Below are 23,448 nucleotides of genomic sequence, written 5' to 3'. Positions count from 1 at the left end.
GCGACGGCAATACGCAACTTATGAAGTCTTGTTACTTTCTGAGAAACTGTTGTTGCGGTGCTTCTTTAATCTTAGATCGCTTTATATCACTGGACTCGTGAGGTTTTCTCCTTCCTTATAGTTTGTGGAGTTGTGTTTGGGACAGACCGGGGACCCCGGGAAATATCTTAGCTGGTTGGGTCTTTGTACTGCGGGCGACCCAGGTGGCGCTCAACACGGTTTTAATTCCAAATGTAAATGTGGATGTAACAATTGTGAGTCATATTGATATTTGATTGCAAGGCATTGTTATTTTTATGCACGTGATACTTTGATTTGGGAATGAACTAAACATTTTAGTGGAAGAAATCTATATTAAGTGGCCTCAGATTGTGGAATGAGATGCTCATGTGACTGGGGACATATAGACAGATGAGGAAAAAGTTGTTCTTAGGAGTTTTGATAGAGAAAAATAATTAGTTTTAATATTTTTCGGATTCTTACTTCTTTTGCTTCTCTCACAGGGAACAGGTGTTGCAGGGATAGAGAGATATTTATTGTAAGTTTATACAAATCCATAATGATGCATTTTAGTAAACTGGATTGCACAAAAAAAAACTTGAAAATGAAGCTTGATGCATCGTTTCATTTCCGCTCATCACTGGTAGAAGCTCCTCCAGAGATTTTGTTTTGCTTCAGGTCAGAGGTCGACCTGCTGCTAGCTGCCCAGTAGCAATGGGCCTAGCTTAGTTTTTCCTTCTGTAGAGTTCATTTTTCTTATTTAGTTTGGACCAGTCTTAGGTTTATTTTGTTGTAGTTTTTTTTGTCTGGATCACTGTAAATAAAGTCAAGTATACTCCTGCCTCCCTGTGTTTGTGTGTGTGTGTGTGTGGGGGGGGTCTTCACCACTCTGCCAAACCTTACAATCCATATTAAGATCTTACAGCCCACATTTGGTTTAGAACGACGGCCCTAAACTCTCCTTGGTCTGTCATTCAGGAACAGCACCACATCTGAACCTCAACTTGGTCATCAGTGAGCCAATATTTTCTGACCTGTCAAAAGTGCTCCCTGCCTCTCGCAGGTAAAGCTCCAGCCTTCCCCCAAACATTAGCCGGATTTTAGTTTCATGTTCATCACATGTGATCATAAAATCACTACACTGTAAATAAATCTGCTATTGTGGCTTTGATCTGTTACTGAATTTGACGGCTTCTGATATTGGTAATATCTTAACATAGACATTTGTGTTTACCTAAAGTCTAAAACTATTGACTAAATGATAAATTAAAACAATGTAGTTTTTTCATATCCTTGAACCTGTTCAGCATCCAGGTAAGTTTAAGCCCTGCATCAGAAAGTCCCCGTGGTTCCTCATATTTGCATTACAAGGAAAGACAATTGACATGAGACAAGCATCTTCTGTGATAACAAACATACACGAGAATGTCTTTGCTGTTAAAGAAACATGTTTTATGCAAATTACAAACTGAGATGAGGCTTTATTTATTCCACCCTTAAAAAAAGGCATTTTTAACATTGTATTATTAAAATATAATTAATCACTCAAAGTGCTTTACACTGCTTCTTATTCACCCATTCACATTCACAATCACACACACATTCACACACTGAATGAGCTGAAGGACGGAGACGCATCTGTTATTCTGAAGAATGTAAAGACTGATGACACTGGAACATATTAGTGCCAGGTCGTCCAGAGAAGAACAAACCAATGAATCCACCTGACTGTTCATCCACCAGGTGTGTGTGTGTATTTGTGTGTGTTTTTCTTGGAGCTGTTACAATAAGTGCATTTGAATTGCTTTTCTTTTCCACATTTTGTCCTTTTACAGCCTTATTCTAAAATTTATTAAATTCATTCTTTTCCTTAAAATTCTACAAACAATGCACCAAAATGACAATGTGAAGGAAGTTTGTTTGAATTCTTAGCAACTGTATTAAATATAAACAAAAAAAAATCACGTCTATATATTCACTGCTGCTTCAATAGTTTGTTGAAGGAGCTGATCGCCAGTTACAGCCTCAAGTCTTTTTGAGTATGATGCTCCAAGCTTAGCACCTATTTTTGGGCAGTTTCTCCCACTCTTCATTGCAGTGCCTGTCATGGCAAAAATGACAATATCTGGTAGAACGTCAAGTGTACTCAGTAAAGAAGCTTCGACATCCAGGATGTTGAAAATAATACAGTGTAGGTATTTTGTAGTAAAGGGGTACTTATTACATAATTACATGATGGGTACGAATACTTAAGATCTAATTACTGTGTAGCTACAGATAAGAAGAGGTTGAGAGGCTCCACTTTAACATTTATCTGGCCGGCGTGATCAAGTCCCACGCAAAGCGCTACAGATGCTGGATTCTTTTTGGCGTGTCGAAAGTGCAGATATCAAACCTTATGGCAGTTTTTGAATGGTGCCGATAGATTTAAGATTCAAAGTGCTGTCATGTGCACAGACAGAAAGCATGTTTCCCTGCACAATGAAATTCTTACTTTGCCGTCCACAATAAATGCCGTCTGTATAAAAAATAAGGATAACTAATGGTAACAAAAAATAGTAATAGTAAAGTAAAATAAAATAGAAAAATATAAGAGCAATAAAGGCAATAAAAGTGAGGTAGTGCAGTTCTGATAAATAATGGATGTGCAAAAGAAAAAATGTAAAGCAATGTAAACAGTTATGTCCATGGTTGCAAACTCCTGTCAGCTGTTTAGGAGTCTGATGGCAGAGGGGAAGAAAGAGTTCTTCAGTCTTGAGGTTCTGCATTTCACACTTCTGTACCTCCGTCCTGAGGGTAGAAGTGTGAACAGTCCATTCTGGGGGTGCGAGGGGTCTTTACATTTACATTTACATTTAGTCATTTAGCAGACGCTTTTATCCAAAGCGACTTACAAGTGAGGTACAAGGCAGCAAAAATCTAAGTCAAGGAGAAAACGTCAAAGCAAAGTCCTGAAAAGTGTTCACAGATCAGGAGATGCAAGTGCAAGAGAGCAGAAATTTTTTTTTTTTTTTTTTTTTTTTTTAGAGATTTAAGTGCATAGGAAGATGTGGAAGAATTCAGTTTTCAGCAGTTTTTTGAATGAGAATGAGAATCAGCTGAGCGTGCAGAGTTTGGTAGCTCGTTCAACCATCGTGGGATCATTGCGCTGAACAGTTTTGCTTGGTGTCTTCTATGCGGTGCTGGGACCACCAGACATCGTTCGTTGGCAGACCGCAGCGGGCGACGTCTGGTGGGTCTTTGAGTATGGACGCAGCTCTCCTGTGGACTCTGCTGTGGTAGATGTGGTGGACCATATAGTGATGCAGTTGGTCAGGACACTCTCAATGACGCAGCTGTAGAAGTTGAGCTGAGGATCTTAGGCGACATGTCAAACTTCCTCAGCCTCCTCAGAAAATGCAGCCGTTGTTGGGTCTTCTTAACCAGCTGCGTGACGTGAGGTGTCCAAGTGAGGTCCTCACTGATGTGGACACCCAGGTATGTAAAGCTGCTCACCTTCTCCACTTCAAGCTCCCGGATGAACAGTGGCTGATGAGTTCTCCTCTCCTTTCGCATGTCCACTATCATCTCCTTCGTCTTGTCCGTGTTGAGGGTGAGGTTGTTGTCTCCACACCATGACACCAGACTGGCCACCTCCCTCCTGTAGGCTGCCTCTTCACCGCCAGCAATGCGTCCTATCACTGCGGTGTCGTCCACAAACCTCAGGATGATGTTGTTCTTGTGGGAGGCGACACAGTCGTAGGTGAACAGGATGTAGAGGATGAGGCTGAGTACACAACCCTGTGTAGGTTTGTGATGATACTGGCTGAAGTCCTGTTACCAATCCTTACAGACTGAGGCCTGCCAGTCAAGACGTCTAGAAACCAGTCACAGAGGGTGGGGTGTAGACCAAGTGTGGACAGTTTGTGGGTGAGTTTGTGGGGAATGACCGTGTTGAAGGCGGAAGTCAATGATAGACCATGGAAAACCAGAGTTATGGTAGATGATTCACATTTGTTCAATTTCCAAATTAGGAAGCATCTAGCAATGCTTTGTCTCAATTGTTCTTGACTCTTTTTTTTTTCAGCATGAATCTGCTGATATCAAACTCAGCAGGAAGAACATTTCTTGTGTGGTCGTAGATCCAATGTGTTATTACAGTATTTCAAAATGGAAAAAAATGTCTCACATATGTGAGGTTCTGCTGAAACAAATGACATGGTGAAAATAAATGTGAAATATAAAGGTAAAAGTATTCAGAAACCACCAGATATATCCTAGAGTTCTGAGGGTTGAATTTGTTGTACCTACTGTATTACAACAGGTAACAAACAGGTTTAGATATATTCATTTTTGAGAAAATAAATAGCAATTATGCTTTTATTTTTATTACATGTAAAAGCATTTTAAATCAGTTGAACTTTAGTTTAGTATTTTAAACAACTTATTGATAATAATAATTAAATATCACATGATAGCAGTGTGTTAGCACTGCTGCCTCTTTTTTTCCAAAATTAATATATCTAAACCCTTTTGTTACCTGTAGTTACACAGTAAGTATTCACAGCTATTATGTAATTATTTTATAAGTACTTTTAACTACAAAATACTCAGACTGTAGGTATTATCTTATTCTCGGCTTGTTACCCTGTCATCCACACAGTTTGCTTATTGTTATCAAGCAACAACAAATAGATACTGTGGAGGTTTACTGTTGTTACTAATAGGTACGTTTGCTGTACTCACCCTGTAAGTCACGAGCTGTGATCTAAAGCGTTACCCAGATTTTCTCTGTTGTTGATTCAGTGTTGTTACATTGTTGATCTCACTTCAACCTCCTTCTTGCAAAGTCCTGGTTTACTAATACATCATGTCAGACAGGTCTGGATCATCAGGGGCTTCTTAACAAACACGATTCTACATCTTTTTACAGCTCAGGTGCTTATGCAAAGTAAATTCTCACAGTTTCCTGTGTGTGTGTTTTATCACGTGGCTCTATTTCCGTCATAGAGTTTGAGTGCAAAGACAGACAGGAAGAAGGTTCTTCACAGGACAAGATCATCTCAACCCTTCACCAACAAATGAAGCTGGATCATCAGAGGCTTCTTAACAGACATGATTCTACATCTTTTTACAGCTCAGGTGCTTATGTACAGTAAATTCTCACAGTTTCCTGTGTGTGTTTTATCACGTGACTGTACTTTTGTCAGAGTTTGAGTGCAAGTATAAAGACAGACAGGAAGAAAGTTCTTCACAGGACAATATCATCTCAACCCTTCACCAACAAATGAAGCTGGATCATCTAAAGTTTTTCAAAGAGCAGAAAGAGAAGATGGCTACTTTGAAAAGGACCCTATTTCTGTGTCTGCTCATATGTTTCTTTACCAACGGCCTGACTGAGGGTAAGCTGCACACGCAGATACCGGAAATCTGAGTTTGTTCACCGAGCTAAGAGACACTGCATTTTCTGTGATAATGTCCAGGTCCAGGTTCTGGGAAACTGCATGTTTCCCAACACATATTTCCGGTAGTGAAGTGTATTGGAAGAAAACTAAATCCTGCTTGATGATTTTAACTTAACAACCTTATCGTCTCTTCGCGTCTACCGACCACGAGGCAGCTCTTCCATTTCCTCATAGCTACAGTCGATACAAAATGTAAATGTACTTTTAGAGTTTTTGAGATTTAAGGAGCCCAGAATCCTCAGAAGAGATTAAATTATTTCCTGGACTAACTACTGTGCTGCTGGGTTCTGGTTGAATCAAACACCAATGTGTGTTCGTGTAATAGCGGAAAAGTGGTTGTTTTCATTCGTTGGTTTAATGGTGGACGTTCCCCTCATTGAGTGGCGGTGCAGTCAGAGTAGTGCCGGTCCTTACTTACTGTAGTCCACTTCAATTTAACATCTATGATGTCAGATTGGTAGTACAAACGTGTTATTTACGAGTCAAAATGATTTTGGAAATATTTAGCTGAACTTTCCGTGAACAGCTCTACTTCCTGAATCTTTGTGTAAGAGAGAACAATGTGGTGTAGTTTAGATCACGTATTGTGGTGTATATGTGTGTTTACAGGTGGTAGGAGTCACAGTACAGCTTTAGTTAGTTTGAGTTTCAGTCAAAGATAGTGAACCTACATCTACATTTAGCTGAGTATTTTACCATCGACACTGGGAAATGGGTTCGTTCTCGTCGTAATGAGTTTGTGTATTAGCCTCAGAAAACCAGTGAAGAAGAAACGTTATATTGTTTATGGTTCCACATTATTTATGTGAAGCAGACAGAAACACTTCCTCAATTATATATTAATCAACTTTTCTACAATTTGGACTCAGACGTTGGTTTGGGGAATTTAGGGACTGTCTTTTAAACATGGGCTGTATGTTGTGCTATTAGGCTCAGAGTGCTGTTCTCCAAGAGACATTTAATGACTAGGAAATGTTCTTGTCTCCATCGTCTGACAATCATCTCTTCACACAGTTGGTTTAATTGTTTTTTTGTCTTCATGCTGTGGATTTTGTCCAGGATACTGATTCACCAGTACCTGGACCTTCAAGATACATGTGTATTTATACTACAATCCTTTAAAAACAGTCATTGCACTCAGCTGATCTCCAGTTAACTCACTGGGGGACTTTTTTGTCAAAAAGATAAATTAAATCAAACTTGAATCGGTTTTGTAATAAAAGGTGTCACATAAGTAAAACGCTCTTTCTTCCTTACTGACAGTGACGTAGTTTTACTCTGCTGCAACAATTACAAAAAATGTTTCTTTGCTCAGTTGCACCAAAGAGAAATTATTATGTGTTTGCAGTAGTAAAGTATTTCTAAACTTGAAATTGTTCAAACAGTTTCATAAAAAAAACAAAAAAAATTACCTTCAAACACAGATTTTAGAAATCATTTTAAAAAGCTGTATCTTAAGGAAGTGGTTGTGGTTTAGTTTACAGGATGTTAGATGTTGCTGGTTTGCCATCAGCAGACGTCTGTCTGTCTGCTGCACACTTTGTGTCTGCAGGAAGTGGATTATAAATGAATTTATTCAAGCGTCAAACACAACATCGTCTCTATTGATGTGAACAACATGCTATTGTTAGTGAGCCCAAATATTCAAACTCAACATCTCATACACACAGTGAAGGCAGAGACAGGACCCAACCCCAGACAAGGAGGTACAGTGGAACAGTTGTGAACTTTAAAATGGTGCAGAAACAGGTTTCCATAAAGTCCAGGTAAACAGGGACAAAATGCAGAGGTCCAAACCAGCAGGCAGATCAAAACCTGATCATAGACACAGAATTGTGGGGAGTTTGATGTATTTGTGACAGGTTTCAGCACTGGTGTCCTCATCAGTGGTGGAGGACTCAAAAGACATGAGTGTAAATTACATTAACTGCATCATAATGTCTGATATATATTATAATTATAGAATAGTCAGAAAGTCATGATGTTGCAGGCAGTTTGGGTGATTTTCAGTTCAGTTGTTGTTTAAATGCTTCCCAGTGTTTCTTAAAATGCTTGACTCCTCTATTCTACAGTGTGTGTGGGTGTGATGTGAGACAGGAAGAGACAATGCAGCTACCTGAAGTTATCTGAAGTCATTTTCTGAATTTAAACTTAATCTCACAGTCTCAAGTTTGTCAAGGAAGCTAAAAGCCTTCAAAAAAGCAGGAAAAGAAGGAGAAGAAAACGTCTTCAAGAAGGATCTTGTTTGTTCATTCCTTAAAAAGACTCATGAGCAAAAGTGACCAAGGTCGTACATTTGTTGGGGGTGAAATTAGCCTGAGTCAGACCTGGTGGCAGGGTTACTGGGAAAAGGGGGCATTTGATTTAGGGAGGTGGACACAATAATTTGGTGTTTTGAATTGCTCTTTGAAACCCAGTCCTACAATTGGGCCTATAGTCTTACAGATATACAGCCTAAAGGTCTTAATAGTTCTTAGAGGCTCCTGTGTGTAGTTTTAAGGATAGTATGGTTTGACTGACATGAAGTTGTCCACACACTGAATGAGAAGTTTCTCCTTCTAAAGACAGCAGGGAACATGTGCCAGAGTGGGCAGCAATTCTGTGCGACCACTCAGCATGTTTACCTATATTCAGACAAGACAATGTGTTCATGAAGCCCACTGCATCGCATTGGTGGGCATGGGGGGCACAAAGGCTCTGAATTGAGCCAGAAAAACTTTGGTTTTACATTAAAACAAGTTTACCATCACCATACTATTACAATCAGTGCTGGGGCGGCTGTAGGTCAGTTGGTAAGGCAGTCGTCCACGGACCACAGTGTAAGTGGTAAGTGGTTCGATCCCTGGCCCTGGCTATATGTCAAAGTGTCCCTGGGCAAGACACTGAACCCCTAACAGCCCATTCCCTCTCCAGCTGTGCAGTGCTGGTCCAAGCCCGGTAGAAATTGGGGAGGGTTGCGTCAGGAAGGCGTAAAAACTGTGCCAAATCAACATGCGGACAATGATCCGTTGTGGCGACACTGAACTCACGGGATAAACCAAAAGGACAAAAAAAAAAAAAATACCATTACAATCAGTGTATATTCCATTTCTGGAATCTTTTGCCAAAACCTAGATGGGATAGAAAACCCTTTACATATAGATGACTTATGCTGCCAAATGCTTTCTCCAGATCTTGCCCCATGATACTAAGTGGGATGCTACACTCCTGACAATAAAGGAAACTTTGGTTAAACAACACATGCAACAGTATTGATAGTAATAAATATCAAGCAGATAAATAAATGATCAGCCATTACTTTTTGTTGTGACTGCGTGTGGATGACCTGGACTATGAAGCACTTAGTGTGTAAAGGGTGTGCGGTGGCTTATCAAGTCTGAAGCCTTTATGTGGTTTGACTGAAATTAAGTGATAAAACCTGTTTTGAAATCTAAATATAGTTAAAATGAAAATGTAATTGTATTTTCAACAATCCCCATACAGACACAAAAACCAACATTTAATTCTCTACTCATGTTTAGTGTCTCACCATTAACCTATTGATATACTTGATGGTGGTTAACAGAGCAGAGGTCACATGCACAGTTACTATCTTAGAGAAACACATTCACATTCATACATTTAAATTTTATTTTAGGCAGAAACATGTGACCCTCTGAAGTACTGTGGCTCACTGATATGTTTTGAACTGTTTTTGTTAATGGAGCTCTGTGACACTGACAAAAGAGCTAAGTCAGGTTCAGGATTCATACAAGGTACATGGTCAGTGGACTTATAGTTCGTTATAGTCTCTGTGTGGGGATTAGTCACAGTAACACAAATATAGAAAGTTTCTTTAAAAGTCCCACAGCACGTTAACTGGAGATCAGCTGAGTGCAGTGACTGTGTTTTAACAAATTGTAGTATAAATACACAAGTATCTGGAAGGTCCAGGTACTGGTGAATCAGTATCCTGGATAAAATCAGCAGCATGAAGACAAAAAAACAATGCAACCAACTGTGTGAAGAGATGATTGTCAGACGATGGAGACAAGAACAGACTTGAGTCTGCGACTTGGACTTAAGTTGCACACAGGCAAACTTGTCCTCAAAAGACTTGGGACATTGACACACACAAGAAAATGTGCGAAATGCTGAGTCATTATTATTAGTATCGTAAATAAATTGACACATGTATAAATCTGCCTAGAGCAGACTGTCCTCAAAAAGTGAGTGACCACAGGAAAAACAACACAGAGAGGACACCAAGACACAGGACTCGTCTGAAGGACTTCCTGTATAAAAAAGTATTTAGTCTGTTTGAAAATTGCTCAAAAGAAAAGTGTTTCCTAAAGACCTGTAACACTGAATATTTTGGTTTTTATCTTTTTTTTTTCAGAGATTCAAGCTAAATCTGGAGACGATGTCATTCTACACTGTCGTGATCCCAGCAATGCCAACATTTTAGTACTAAGGTGGATCAGACCTGACCTGAAAGCAAAGGGCTACGTCTACTTCTTCAGAGAGAGTCGCTCGTATGAACAGTATCAGTATCCATCTTTTCATGGTCGAGTAAAGCTGAGAGATCCGCAGATGAAGGACGGAGACTTTTCTGTGATTCTGAATCATTTTAGTATCAACGATACTGGAACATATGAGTGTTATGTTGGAAGGAACAACACAGGAAGTGACCCTGAGATCATTAACATCATTCATTTGAAGGTTAAAGCAGGTGAGTTTGAAGTGTGCTTGTGTTTTGGTTGTTGATGTGAAAGTTTGGACGAGTTAACAAATCTAATGTGCTACCCTGGAGGTGTGGAGATCTAAAACTCCTCAACTCTCTGCTGTGTGTTTTCTTCTTCAGATCAAGAAGACATCACAGCTAAGTCTGGAGACCATGTGACTTTGCCGTGTCATGTTCCCCAAAACACCCAAATCTTAGTTGTAGAGTGGATCAGACCTGATCTGGAGCCAGAATATGTATTTTTATATAAGAACGGCCAGTCACATCCAGACCACCAGCATCCATCTTTTAGGAACAGGGTGGAGCTGAAGGACAGTGGGATGAAAGATGGAAACCTGTCTGTGATTCTGAAGAATGTGACGATTACTGACACTGGAACATACGAGTGTCACATCTACCAGAGTCAGAGAAACCACACGATGAGCATCATCAACCTGGATGTTCATCAACCAGGTTAGTGTGTGTGTGTGTGTGTGTGTGTGTGGATCAGAGGTGAAGCTGCTTTCTGGTTGTTGATGAAGTTGTTTACATGTTGGACACACAACATTACGTGTCAGCATGTGAATAGAACAAATCAATCACAGATCCTTTGTAAACTTCATGTCTGCTGTTTGAATGTAGTTTTATGTGGAGAGAACTTTGGTTTAAATACAGTATGTTTCAGTGTTTAGTCTGTTTGAATATTAACTGCTCTCAATTTTTCCTGTTTTTATCTATTTCACTGATCTTGCTTCCTGCTCTTTTCTTAATTTTTCCCTGTTTTTGTTTAGATCTAAAAGTTGAAGGGAAACCTGGAGATAATGTCACTCTTCAGTGTCAGGGGACAGAAGATTTTACTAAATTTAAGTGGAAAAAAACAGACCTGAAGTCAGAGTATTATGTCTGCTTCTTTAGCGATAAGGAGTTACATAAACGGTACCAGCATGAATCCTTTCAAGATCGTGTTGAGCTTAAAGATCCAAACATGAAGAACAGAGACGCATCAGTGATTCTGAAGAACATCAACATCAATGATGCTGGAACATATGAGTGTTATGTTGGATATGGAGGCAGGTCTGAGCTAATCACCACCATCACCTTGAAAGTCATAGACTCAGGTGAGTGTGTGTGTGTGTGTGTGTGTGTGGATCAGAGGTGAAGCTGCTTCCTGGTAGTTGATGTGAGAGTGAACCATCACAGATCAGATGTTTGTGTTTTCTAAAGATGTTGCTGATGAGACTTTGTAGCAAACAGCTGCTATGAGTGATGGGATCAAAGTGCAGTAGATAATGTCTGACAGGAGTTTGAAGAGGAAATGGATTCATCACCTACCTGACACCTCACATCTCATTCTCTTCTTACAGGTGCTGATGAGCGTGGAGGAGACAAGGATGGACATGTTGGACTGATAGTGGGTCTGTCAGTTGTTGTTGTTCTTGTTGTTGTCGCTGGTTTTATGATCTATGGAAGATGCAGAAGACTCAAGCAGAATCAACTTCCTGCTGAAGCAGCTGATCATGAGCTTCAAGATTTAAATCAAAGAAACTGAAGGAGGAAGAGGAGAAGGAGGAAGAGGAGGAACCCCCAGTGGAGACTCATGTCTCCACTGGGATGTCTCAGAGCAGTCGTTTGAAGAGGAAAACTTCACATCTGGTTGGGTTCTGATGCAGCTGGACAAACTGAGGATGGAGGAGACACAGATGTTAATGTCGGTCTGTCAGTGTTTGCTGTTTGTTTTCTGATCTATAAAGAACTTAGGACTCACAGAAAACTCAAATGAAGGAAGAAGGAAAAGTGACAAAAGCTGAGGAAGAAACTGAACTTTATCAGCTCAGAATCTCTGACTGTTACACTGGTAACAATGAAAACCAGACTTTACCTTGAATGTTTGGACAGACTCACATTTATTCCCTGTTCATTTGATTTAAGAAGCTGCTGAGATGTTTTAGTTTCCACCTGGTGCTTTTTCTTCTGCCTCATGTGAACAGTCCTGCAGAGTTTGTAGTGTGTTAACTGAAGACAGGAGCATTTCTCCAGCTGCTGACAGCTGCACAGAGGACAAAGTAAGAAATGTCCACGCTTTAAATGATTCAGTGTCCTGAGCAAGACAAGTTCTTTGAGAATGTTCTGCCCTCTGTTTGAGTGCATTTATAACTGCTAAAAACCCTTTACATAGCTTTGTGTATAGCATTTTGTGATCAGCAGTGCCCCCCTGAGTAGTAGGTTTATAGCCTGGATTCCCCTGAGAGTTACTGAAGCTAGTGATGGGAAGTTCGGCTCTTTTCTTCTCTTTCGACTCCTGAACGGCTCTTAATTTAGGATTTTTTTATAGGCCTTTATTTTACCATAACTTTGCAAAACCTCATGGTTTGTTTGTTGAAAACCCTTTCATGTGCAGTGTTTTTATGAGAATCCTTATAATTGCCTAATTTTGTGCATTTATTCTGTTACAAAACCATTTTTTTGTTTAATATTTAATCAAACATTTTATTGCACAAATTAACAACAAAACAGCAAATAAATCCACAGAGCACAGTTGCTCACACAGCACCACTTTGTCCTCTACTTGACACTCTTACTAGCTCCTCTGCCAGGTTTTCTGCAGTGTGTCTGTCTGTGAATTCAACGCAGTCCAGAAGGAAAGATGTCATCTTGAAATTTTCAATGAAATGCCAAGTGACAGCCATGAAAGAGCAGGTTGTTCTGGAGGTCCAGCAGTCAGTTGTCAGGCAAACTGATGGAGCTTTTTTCACCCTTTCTTGCCATAATGCGCGTTCTGTGTCACCAACATTATCTGGACTTTATCCTGCAAGCCCCCTAGTACAATGTCCATATTATGTGTGAGCCCATGTGTCCAGCACACTGCTTGGCTCTGATCTGCTGTAAACAGAACTGTTTCCCACAGCCTAAACTTTTCCACCATGTGGTGCCTCCTGTACACTGTGCACTGGAATCAAGCGTGAGGACGCTTCTCACTCGGGCTGTGTCCCACTGTGTGTTACATGCTTTATTTGTGGCAGAGAGTCAACAAGGTACTGAAAACTGTCCTTAGAGATATGATACCATCATGCAGTTGCTGTAGATTTGGCGGCTGCACGTGCATAATGTGAATCTCCCATTGCACTACATCCCAAAGGTGCCAGAGGTGCTGTACTGGATTAAGGCCTGATGACTGTGGAGGCCATTTCAGTGCACACTGTTTCCACCACACTATTAAACCATCAGCAAAGCAGGATGGATCCATATTTTCATGTTGTTGACACCAAAATCTGACCCAATCCTCTGAATGTAGCCTCAGTTTCCCTTTCTTAGCTGTCTATCGGCACTTGGTGTGGTCTTTTGCTGCCTTGGACCTTCTGCTTGAAGGTTGGACATGTTGTGTGTTCTGCACACCTTGGTTTTAATGAGTTACTTTTGCCTTTTTATCAGCTCAGTCCAGCCATTATCCTCTGAACACTGGCATCAACAAGGCATTTTTACACATAGACATGCTGAGAACTGGATATTTTTTCAGTTTGACACCATTTTCTGTGAACCCTAGAGATGGCTGTGCATGAAAATCTGACAAATCTAAGAGTTTGTGAAAACGATATAAAAGGAGGAAACTGAAATTCTACCAAAAATATCTAATCAGACATTTTAGGCTACGTTTCTTTTAAATTAGTCAATTGGAGCAACTCACTTTACCTTTCTGTTACACATTTTGCATCTCATTTAAAAATGGTAAGAGAAGAAAGATTCTTTTAAATCAGCATAATAATTAAAGCACATTAAACTAGTGTGCTCCTTTACCAGAAATTAATTTTTGATTAGTTTATCGAGGGGGACGCAAACTGTTGTGCTGATATGATTCATTACTTTTCTATAACTTTTTTATGAACTCCTTGATCAATTTTCTTACTTCTGATGATGAATAAACATTTGTACTTCCTAAATATGCATTAACATTATGTTAGAGTTAAGTCTGCATCACCTCACAAAATGTTGCACTATACTGTATGTTGTCTATAGACAAGTCACACACATATGCAGCCAGCAGGTGGCAGCACATCATCACAACAATAGTGGAGCAGTAAAAAACATGAATAATAATTACTGGATGTCACTGTCTGATTGTTTTGGATCAGACACCAAGAATGAACAAATCATGACTTCACTGCATCGTGTTGTATTGTTCACTATGTAACAGCTTCCTAACAACTCTCAGGTTGTCTCTGTTAGTATGAGCTGACAACAACGATCTGATGTATTATTGCAGCTGATGTTCAGTTTGTAGGGCTGAGCAGGGTCATACATTCATACAAACTAACTGGATAAACCTCCTTTGGCAATAATAACCTCAAACTGCCTCCTGTATCTGTGGATTGGACTTACACAACTTTCAGTTTGTCCTGCTTTAGCGTCTTCTGAGCTCCACTGCAGCAGGCCAACAGAGGAAACAGTGGCTTTGCACCTCTGAGTCTTTTTTTGTTTGTTTGTTAGGTGTCATGTCACAAAGTGGTATAATGGGACTAACATGTCTTCAGTCACTGATCTGTAAGTAAAACATGTTCTGTTTCAACAATAACAAGCTTAGCACACGTGCTGTGATGAAGAGTCATGAAGATGAGATCGTTTAGGCTGAAAGAATTGACAGAGGTGTTGACCAGACAGGATGATCACTGCATGAAAATCATTTTACCGTAACAAGGTTTTAAAGCAGGAAATGCTTTAAACACTTTGACTACATCATAGCATTATTGTAACAAAGTCCACATTATGAAGTCACAAATGACCAATATGTGATCAAGAATATGTCTCAGTGGCTTTATTTCAGATACTGTATCAAAACATTTACCATTTGAAAAAAAAAAGGTTTTTTTCTTTTTCTTCAAGGTTTTTTAACTTTATAACAGGACAAATGTAATGAGTGACTTTGCAAATAAATTTTATTAGTGTTAAATTATTCATAAAGGACAAGGATTCAGACAATATGCAGTATTTACTTTTATGTATATATTATTTAAGTATATTAAACCACTAATATGTGACATGTCCACATGCAGCAGAAAATAACCAACTGCAGCTTCCTTAGAAGAGCAACCAGTACTTCCTGTCCAAAAGTTGTCTTTTTCAGTTAGCATGTGATAACTGGATTCGATACTTTGAGAACACGGACCAGCTACTGTTCTTCCACTGCAGACAATCATCACTATGCACTTACAGGAAACAGAAAAACAGAGAATTCAATTGCAGCATCACGTTGCCATTGTCATGTTGGTGTTAACCACTGAGCTGCCACGTCAGCCTTTTTTGCTACACATGCAAGTGAGACCACAGCATCACATATTTAATGTCTCTGATTTCAATTATCAATCAATTGACTTGCCAATGAATTTATAATTTATTCGATAATTCATTACTTCATTTAGAAAGCAAATATTATTACAGTTTACAATACAATTTTTTGTACTTGTGTTTTTGTCACCAAAGCCTCAAATCAATCCCATTTCTCTCTAGCTGTGTTTTCCCTGCTGAGCTGTGCCACAAACCAAGGTTAGTAAACGTCTTCTATCATAGTCCGAAATTCACCGACCGTTCATTTTATTTCAGTTTCATTTATATAACACCAACCAAAACCATCTCAAGGCACTTTAGATAAGACTTACCAGACTTTACAGGATTAAAGAGAGAACGCCAACAAACCCCCCTCGAGCGAGCACTAGGCACCAGCAGACAGGAAAAACTCCCTTGTGTCTGATAAACACTAAGAGACAAATTTGTGCAGAGGAAATGAAACATTACATTATGTCGTCCTTTGTGTAAAGGTACCAGGATCAGGTCATTCAGACAGATTGGTAACTGGACACACGTTGTAGCCTGATGCATTTTGATTTTAATTGTAAATCTACACTGTTGTTTGGACATAATGATAGATCACTTTGGTCCAGTATCAAGGCTCTTGGTTGACCTGTTGACATCCCTGAGGTAGACTGGCCCTGTGTCCTAAGTTCAGCTTTCGCTCCTTTTCTCCCCTTCCTCACTGCTTCTCTCTAGCCTCACGGCAACAGATGATCTACATCATTAGGGCTCATCCCTCCACCAACTGCCAGATCACAGCTTGACTTTGTGTCACCTGTACAATGTTGTGCCCATAGACATCTGCTCCAATGATTTCTTTAATTTCACCTCCATCAGACTCTTTGTTCTTGTTTAAACCTTGTAGGAATCTTCTGTTCTTGTCTTTAACTATCCCTTTTTTGGGCGTCTTCATGTTCGGTCCTTTGCTTGTTTACTTTACATCCCTCCTGGTCTCGTCTTGAATTTGGATCCAAACAGTAAAACTATTGCAGACAAAGAAAGTTCTTTAAAAACCCACTTTACTCAACTGTTAGCTTGCTCACCTTGCTCGAGTCCACGTTAAAAAAACTGAGCTAAAAATGAAACAGATGCCTGGAGTTATTATATTGCTTTGGCTAAACTAGCAAGTTCACCCCAATAAATGTTTTCTACTAGAACTGCAAATGTTACTCCTATTGTCAGGCGACTCCTAGAATATGTTAGTGGCTTCAGTTTTAGGAGTTTAAACCTTCTCTGAACCTCTTGCCCCACTAGCTCTTCTGACTTTGAGTCCAAGCAGCTCTCAGGTATTTGAAGGACAGTCTGTGTCTCTGATCTGTGAGGAGGACGACAGCTCTGCTGAATGGACAGTGAGGAGGAACACAACTAAAGAAACCAGAGCTGAATGTGGACCTGGTTGGGGAGAACGATTTGTTTCTTCGTGTAAAATCAGTTACGTTGACCCATTGGACAGTGGAGTTTACTGGTGTGAGTCCAGAGAGGGATCAACCAGTAACAGCATCACCATCACTGTCACTGGTAAGATCAGACTGTGGAGTTAGTGTTGATGAAGCTGTGTGGAAATGGATGAAATGCTGTAGTTTGTCTCTGTGTTGAGGTGGAGCAGTGATCCTGCAGAGTCCTGTCCTCCCTGTGATGGAGGGACATGATGTCTCTCTGCACTGTCAAACAAAGAGGCCTCCCTCCAAGCTCCCAGCTGATTTCTATAAAGATGGCTCCCTCATCAGGACTGAGCCTACAGGTCACATGACCATCCACCATGTTACCAAGTCTGATGAAGGCCTCTACAAGTGTCACATCAGCAGTCATGGAGAGTCTCCACCCAGCTGGATCTACGTCACAGGTCAGGAGCTTCACTTTGATTTCAACACTTATTTCATCCACATTTTTAACTGAACCTGTGGATTCTCTCTACAGAAAAACCTAAAACCACATCTCCAGCTTCCCCTGCCTCCTATTCCCTCCATCTTGTGTACATACTGGTCCTCCACCTTGTGGTGTTTTTTCCATATTTTATCTCCACTGTCCTCGTGGTGTCTTTATATCAACACAGATCCACAGGTAACACTTTGAATCATTCAGTGACCTACAAAAAACTCATCAATCAGTTATTTCCCCTTTTTCAATACTGTCTGTGAACTCCATCTAAATGTTATGACAAACTCCTCTCACAGGAAATGATTTACCCATCTCAATGGAAATAGCAGCTGCCACCCAGAACATGGATGAGGCTGTGGTCATCACCACTGAGCATCACTTCTGAGCTGAACAGATCAGAGACCATAGAGTTTACTGTTATGTTTATGTGGTGCCGATTAAAATCAACCTTAACATAAAATTATTGTTTGGTGTTTAAATTGTTTCTTTACTACTTAGACTTGTGGTTTGGTTGTAGCCCATAATGCACTAGTTTTCAACTTCGTATCTGATGCTACAGTATTTACCCAGGTTTTGTAGAACCTTTGCCTTATGTATCTGTTAGTGTGGCTTGATAAGTGACTTAATTCAATTGACAGGGACAAATATTACACATTATAAAACAACAAGTTCCATCATCTGTTATAGATACCGTCTGTAAATGGAAATAAAATTAATACTCCAAGGTGTAAATTGTATAAAATGAGATCATAGTAGTAGAAAATACTGTTGATTTTTAATCCAGGTTGCAGACTGATAGACATTCCCCCATAAATTGGGGGTTTTAGTGATGGTTGGGGATTGTTGAAGGCGTTATTCATTTAGTAAACCAAGGGCCTCTTTTAACACCGAGACACATGGAGAAGTGTAAGTATCTGCTTCTCTTTTATTTGGTATCTGTCTGAAAAGCGGACATTGGGGACTGCAGCAATTTCTGGCGTTCACACAATGGGACAAACACGTCTTCGGTGTCTGATCTGTAAGTAAAACATGTTTTGTATAATGTTCAATAATTACAACCAATGAATAAAAATACCCATTTTATATAGCAGTAAAAAGAATGAAATGACAAACAAATGGACTTTTTTGGGATCCACCCAGTGACATGAAGTATAATGTTGTGTCTCGAGGGATCTGTTTAGTAACTGGTGTTAGATTTATGAATAGAACCCCATGAAATTAAGTTTGGTAATCTTGAAGTAATTCTGATTTAATCTGTTTGATGTTTTCGTTCTGATCACTGCTTCTCCCTTTCCACAACACACCAGTCACTGTCGCTTCAAATAACACGTGTTCTTTCTCTTTAGTTGTGACTTCACTGCTGTGCTGCACATCAGAGCAAGGTTGGTACCTCCTCTAGCACAGATTAGCATTAAACTGGGAGGTGACATGCTTGTATTGTTTTCATTTTTATTAAATTGCAAGAGTCATGAATCACTTTATATTATTGTGAGTATATTCGGTTTTGTTCAGTATATTCAGCAATTTGTAGAGCTGCATCACCTTCTGAAGGCGAAAATAAATTACAAAGTCCACATTATGTTAAAAAAATATGACTAAATACAGAAAAATGAACAATGTTTTTACCTCTTATATATCTTTTCCTTTCAGCTCATCTAATTGTAAGTCCGAACAGCTCTCAGCTGTTTGAAGGACAGTTTGTCTCTCTGATCTGTGAGGAGGACGACAGCTCTGCTGGATGGACACTGAGGAGGAACACAACTAAAGAAACCAGAGCTGAATGTGGACCTGGTTGGGGAGAACGATTTGTTTCTTCGTGTAAAATCAGTTACGTTGACCCATTGGACAGTGGAGTTTACTGGTGTGAGTCCAGAGAGGGATCAACCAGTAACAGCATCACCATCACTGTCACTGGTAAGATCAGACTGTGGAGTTAGTGTTGATGAAGCTGTGTGGAAATGGATGAAATGCTGTAGTTTGTCTCTGTGTTGAGGTGGAGCAGTGATCCTGCAGAGTCCTGTCCTCCCTGTGATGGAGGGACATGATGTCTCTCTGCACTGTCAAACAAAGAGGCCTCCCTCCAAGCTCCCAGCTGATTTCTATAAAGATGGCTCCCTCATCAGGACTGAGCCTACAGGTCACATGACCATCCACCATGTTACCAAGTCTGATGAAGGCCTCTACAAGTGTCACATCAGCAGTCATGGAGAGTCTCCACCCAGCTGGATCTATGTCACAGGTCAGGAGGTCACATGTTTTCTCTACCCTAGACTGGAGACTTTGAAACTGTGAAGAGTCTCAGCAGCTGTTGTGTAGTAAAGTTAAAAGAAGTGAGACATGAGGTGAAGATTCAGGTGGAGGTCAAAGGCATTTTAAACACAAACACATGTTAGCTGTTGTAGTTTGGCTGTTGATCTGAGCAGTCACTAACAGACTGTCCAAGACACAGACCACAGAGGTAAACAGAAACTTAAAAACACTTGGTGATATCATATTAAATACTTAGACTTGGAATCATCATTATTCCCAATCTTCTAATACATATGAATGTCCATAAATCCAGTTTTCACAGTAATATAGTGCTACTTTGCATCTGTGGTGCAAACTTTACATAAGGATGGTTGACAGAAAGTAAAAAGGTTAGAAAATTCTCCTATGATCCTATGGAGATAAGAAAACAGCTGTGAAACAGTCTGATGGAGGGTTTCAGTGAACCCTGATCCACACATTCAAGTAACTTTTTCTCTACAGGTCAGTCTGCTTCTTCAAACACACCCACCTCTGCATCTGCACCACCGACAACACCCCTGCCCACCTCTGGAGCCTCACCATCTACAACACCCTTACCCATCGCTGCACCCCTGTCATTTACAACACCTCTGCCCACCATTGTATCCCCATCCCATGCAACACACCTGTCTACTGCTGGACCCCCACCACCAATAACACCACTGCCCACCTCTGGAGCTTCACCATCTACAACACCATTGCCCACCATTGTATCCCCATCCCATGCAACACACCTGTCTACTGCTGGACCCCCACCACCGACAACACCCCTGCCCACCTCTGGAGCCCTGCAATCTGCCTCATACTCTCTCCAGTTTACAATTGTCTGCCACCTAGTGGTGTCTGGTCTGTACTCCACTCTCCTCACAGACCTACAATTAAGACTCTGAACTAAACATTCACCCTTTCAAATACTGAACAAACAATCCATCTGACCACAGTTGGAAAGTAAGTGAGTTGTGCAATAATAAAAATTTGTATGAGCCCATAAATGTAATGTACTGATCATTTTTTTACATTTTCAACACGTCCCTGTTAAGTTGTTGTTTCTGAAACATTAAAGGCTGATTACTACACCCTATTATCTATTATTTGATATTTTTATCTGGTAAGGTGGTAACAAAAAACAAATTAGAGACAACTGTTCCTTTGTCTATATCAATGGGCAGAAACACAGAAACCAATCATGATAATTCTGAGAAGCACAGTGAGTTTTGCAGAAAGGATTATGTAACACGCACATTTCCCTAGAAGCGAATTTCCAAAGACAAATCCACATCTGTTTTTAAACCAAAAGAAGAACTAATGAGTAAAAAGAAGAACTGATAAACAGCTTTTGCCACATGAGTATAGTCACACACTTTTCAAACTGCCAATGTTTCTCTTCAACACTCTATTTTCTATTGTTCCTGCTGTAACGGCTCTATAACACAAACAGCAGGGAAAAAGATACAAATTGTGACCTGTTTGGCTTTCGAAGGTGATGTTTGTCCAGACATGAGACTAACTCTAATTTTGGCCATTTGTTTGAGATGATAAAACGCTGATTTAGTTAATGACATTGATGTGGCTGCTGAAGCTCTGAGCACTGTTGGGCTTATTACCAAAACTCTGTTACTCTGTTCAAAGTTAATATTATTACTGTACCTCTAATTCCCTGACATAAGTAACTCATTATAATACTTGTTTCAAGAGGTCATGGTTTGAAGGATGGACAGAGAGTCAATAGTGGAAATGAACATTTTATTCATCACATATGCAACCATAAGCTTTGTTAGTTCTTTGTTGCTTGATGCAGCTGCTATTGTTAATTCAAATCCAGTTTTAGTAAACCTGAGTGACGTCAGCATAACCGTGAGAATAAGTTATAGGCATGAATGACTTGACTTTGAGGGAACAAGTTGAACAGGACTTTTACCCATAAGGTTGAGTTGAAAATAACCGAACATGTGTACTATTTGTGTAACTAAGTGATGGGTCAAATATGAGTCAACATCTAGTCCACATATACCACATGTCTTTTAAGTGTAAAATGTATGAATGTACTTCCCCCAGTGCCCAGTGAAACGTCAAAAAGACCTAAAAACTGAAAGCACTACAGCGAACTTTGAAACTTGTTTATGTAATGTTAAAACACAAGTTGTAGTTAATGGACTCACCTATGAATATTGTTCTGATCCTTTCACTGTTTGTCTTAACAGGCCTCCAAAAATAACTTTATACTCCATATACTGTAGTAAATAGAGACAAAAACAGCATATTTTTAGTGAACAGTAAGAGAAACAATCTCACTTCATTCAGATCAATTCAGATCATAAATCTTCAAAACAGGAAATACAACAATACTATGAAATTGTTAAATGTAAAACATTAACACCATTAGGTGCTTTTATGACTGATTGATGTAAAAGGGGCTGTGGACAAGATTCAGCATATGTGCTGACCAATCTATTCAAGTTACAAACCCATGCTACTTTCATGTAGGTCCAATGTCACTGTAGGGGTTTAGAGATTTCAGCCTCTCCCAGGTATTTCACCAGGTTGGTCCCAAAAGACTGTATTTAATGTACTGGCTGCTTTTAATGTACTAAAACTACACATCTATACGCATGTATATATATACGCTGTATATGGCCTTGTAGTCACAAAATCCAGAGTCCAAACGTGACATACAGTTGACACATTGTAACTAGGGGTTTGTGATATCATCATTAAAATCTCCAGATCTTATTTTTTGTCAATAAGTACACAATATTAACAAAATGTGAAACATTATGCATTGCAGGACCCAAAACCCAACCTTTTTTAGAGAGGCACGGCAGAGTAAAACATCAGGGTACTTGTTCTTCGCCGATGTGAATATGTGAACGCGGGACCAAAACAAAACACATGTGGCTGTGGATTGGACGGTAGAGTGAGTTGTCTACTAATTGAAGGGCTGATGATTTGGTCTTTGGTTCCTCTTTGTATGTTTTAGTTTTCCTCTGGAACCTAACTGAAGCCCAGTTTTCCCCCAGTCAGTGGGCCACTAGTTGTAAAGTGGTGACAATAGTGTCCGCAAGTAAAATTTCTTACAGAAATGTATTGTATGATAATGTGAAGTACAATAAAGTGAAAACAGTTTCATGTTTAATGTGGATCTGACATGTGGTTTTACTTCATTCTGTGTCACAAGACTCATTGTTTCGGCTACAGTGTGTTTACGGATATAGAAAATGAAGTGTCACTTTCAAGAGAAAGGGGAATTTGAACTGAGCACATTCTTATCATTGATAGACAATCTTTTACACTTTTTGTGTGACTTTGAAAGGAAATGAAAAATAAATGTACATGTTGTAACACGACTTTCAACAAACCACAAACATATGAATAAGTAACAATAACGTCAGTCTGATTTTTGTTTTACAGGATGCTCTGAAATTAGACCCAGTCAGCTTCTTCTGTCTGCAGGATGAATGAGTGGCTCAATGTTTTCTGTGCAGAATTCATAGTATTTCTACACACATTGATGTAAAAATACATCATACAGTCAAATTATGTCACGGTTTACATTCATCCTGTCAAACCCTTCATCCCATTTACTTCAGAAATGATCAAATGTGTCCATATTAGTTAAGACCAAGGGTTTTGGTTATAAAAGCCAAAAGTTTACCTTATAAGTCTCAATTTAAAGAAATACTGAGGTTCATAATGTTAAAATCAGTATAAAATCAGTTCATCTTAACTAAGAGTGTCATACAAGTGCAAGGTCATACATTCAATGTGCAATTTCTCTTGTTCCAGCAGTTTTCTGTA

General features: G+C 39.6%; 2 protein-coding genes across 3 annotated transcripts; both read left to right on the top strand.

Moving 5' to 3' along the window:
• Positions 1–5,124: 5,124 nt before the first annotated feature.
• LOC137137808 (coxsackievirus and adenovirus receptor-like) lies at positions 5,125–17,329 on the top strand. Of its 2 annotated transcripts, XR_010915778.1 has the most exons (7): positions 5,125–5,381; positions 9,823–10,155; positions 10,288–10,620; positions 10,938–11,264; positions 11,511–14,682; positions 15,646–15,681; positions 16,741–17,329. XR_010915778.1 is itself a non-coding variant. In XM_067524476.1 (5 exons), the coding sequence occupies exons 1-5, from the start codon at positions 5,267–5,269 to the stop codon at positions 11,693–11,695; spliced, it is 1,293 nt and encodes a 430-aa protein (XP_067380577.1). In that variant the 5' UTR covers positions 5,125–5,266; the 3' UTR covers positions 11,696–17,329. The 2 variants fall into 2 exon arrangements, 1 of the variants encoding a protein (XP_067380577.1); XM_067524476.1 differs by having other exon boundaries at positions 11,511–17,329.
• Positions 17,330–17,970: 641 nt separating this feature from the next.
• On the top strand, positions 17,971–20,734 carry LOC137137818 (Fc receptor-like A). Its single transcript, XM_067524513.1, has 5 exons — positions 17,971–18,382; positions 18,711–18,746; positions 19,015–19,278; positions 19,358–19,603; positions 20,116–20,734. The coding sequence occupies exons 1-5, from the start codon at positions 18,352–18,354 to the stop codon at positions 20,541–20,543; spliced, it is 1,005 nt and encodes a 334-aa protein (XP_067380614.1). The 5' UTR covers positions 17,971–18,351; the 3' UTR covers positions 20,544–20,734.
• Positions 20,735–23,448: the final 2,714 nt, after the last annotated feature.

This window comes from Channa argus, chromosome 12, assembly GCF_033026475.1.
Source record: "Channa argus isolate prfri chromosome 12, Channa argus male v1.0, whole genome shotgun sequence".
Lineage (NCBI taxonomy): Eukaryota > Metazoa > Chordata > Actinopteri > Anabantiformes > Channidae > Channa > Channa argus.
This window is presented reverse-complemented; position numbering and strand designations above follow the sequence as displayed.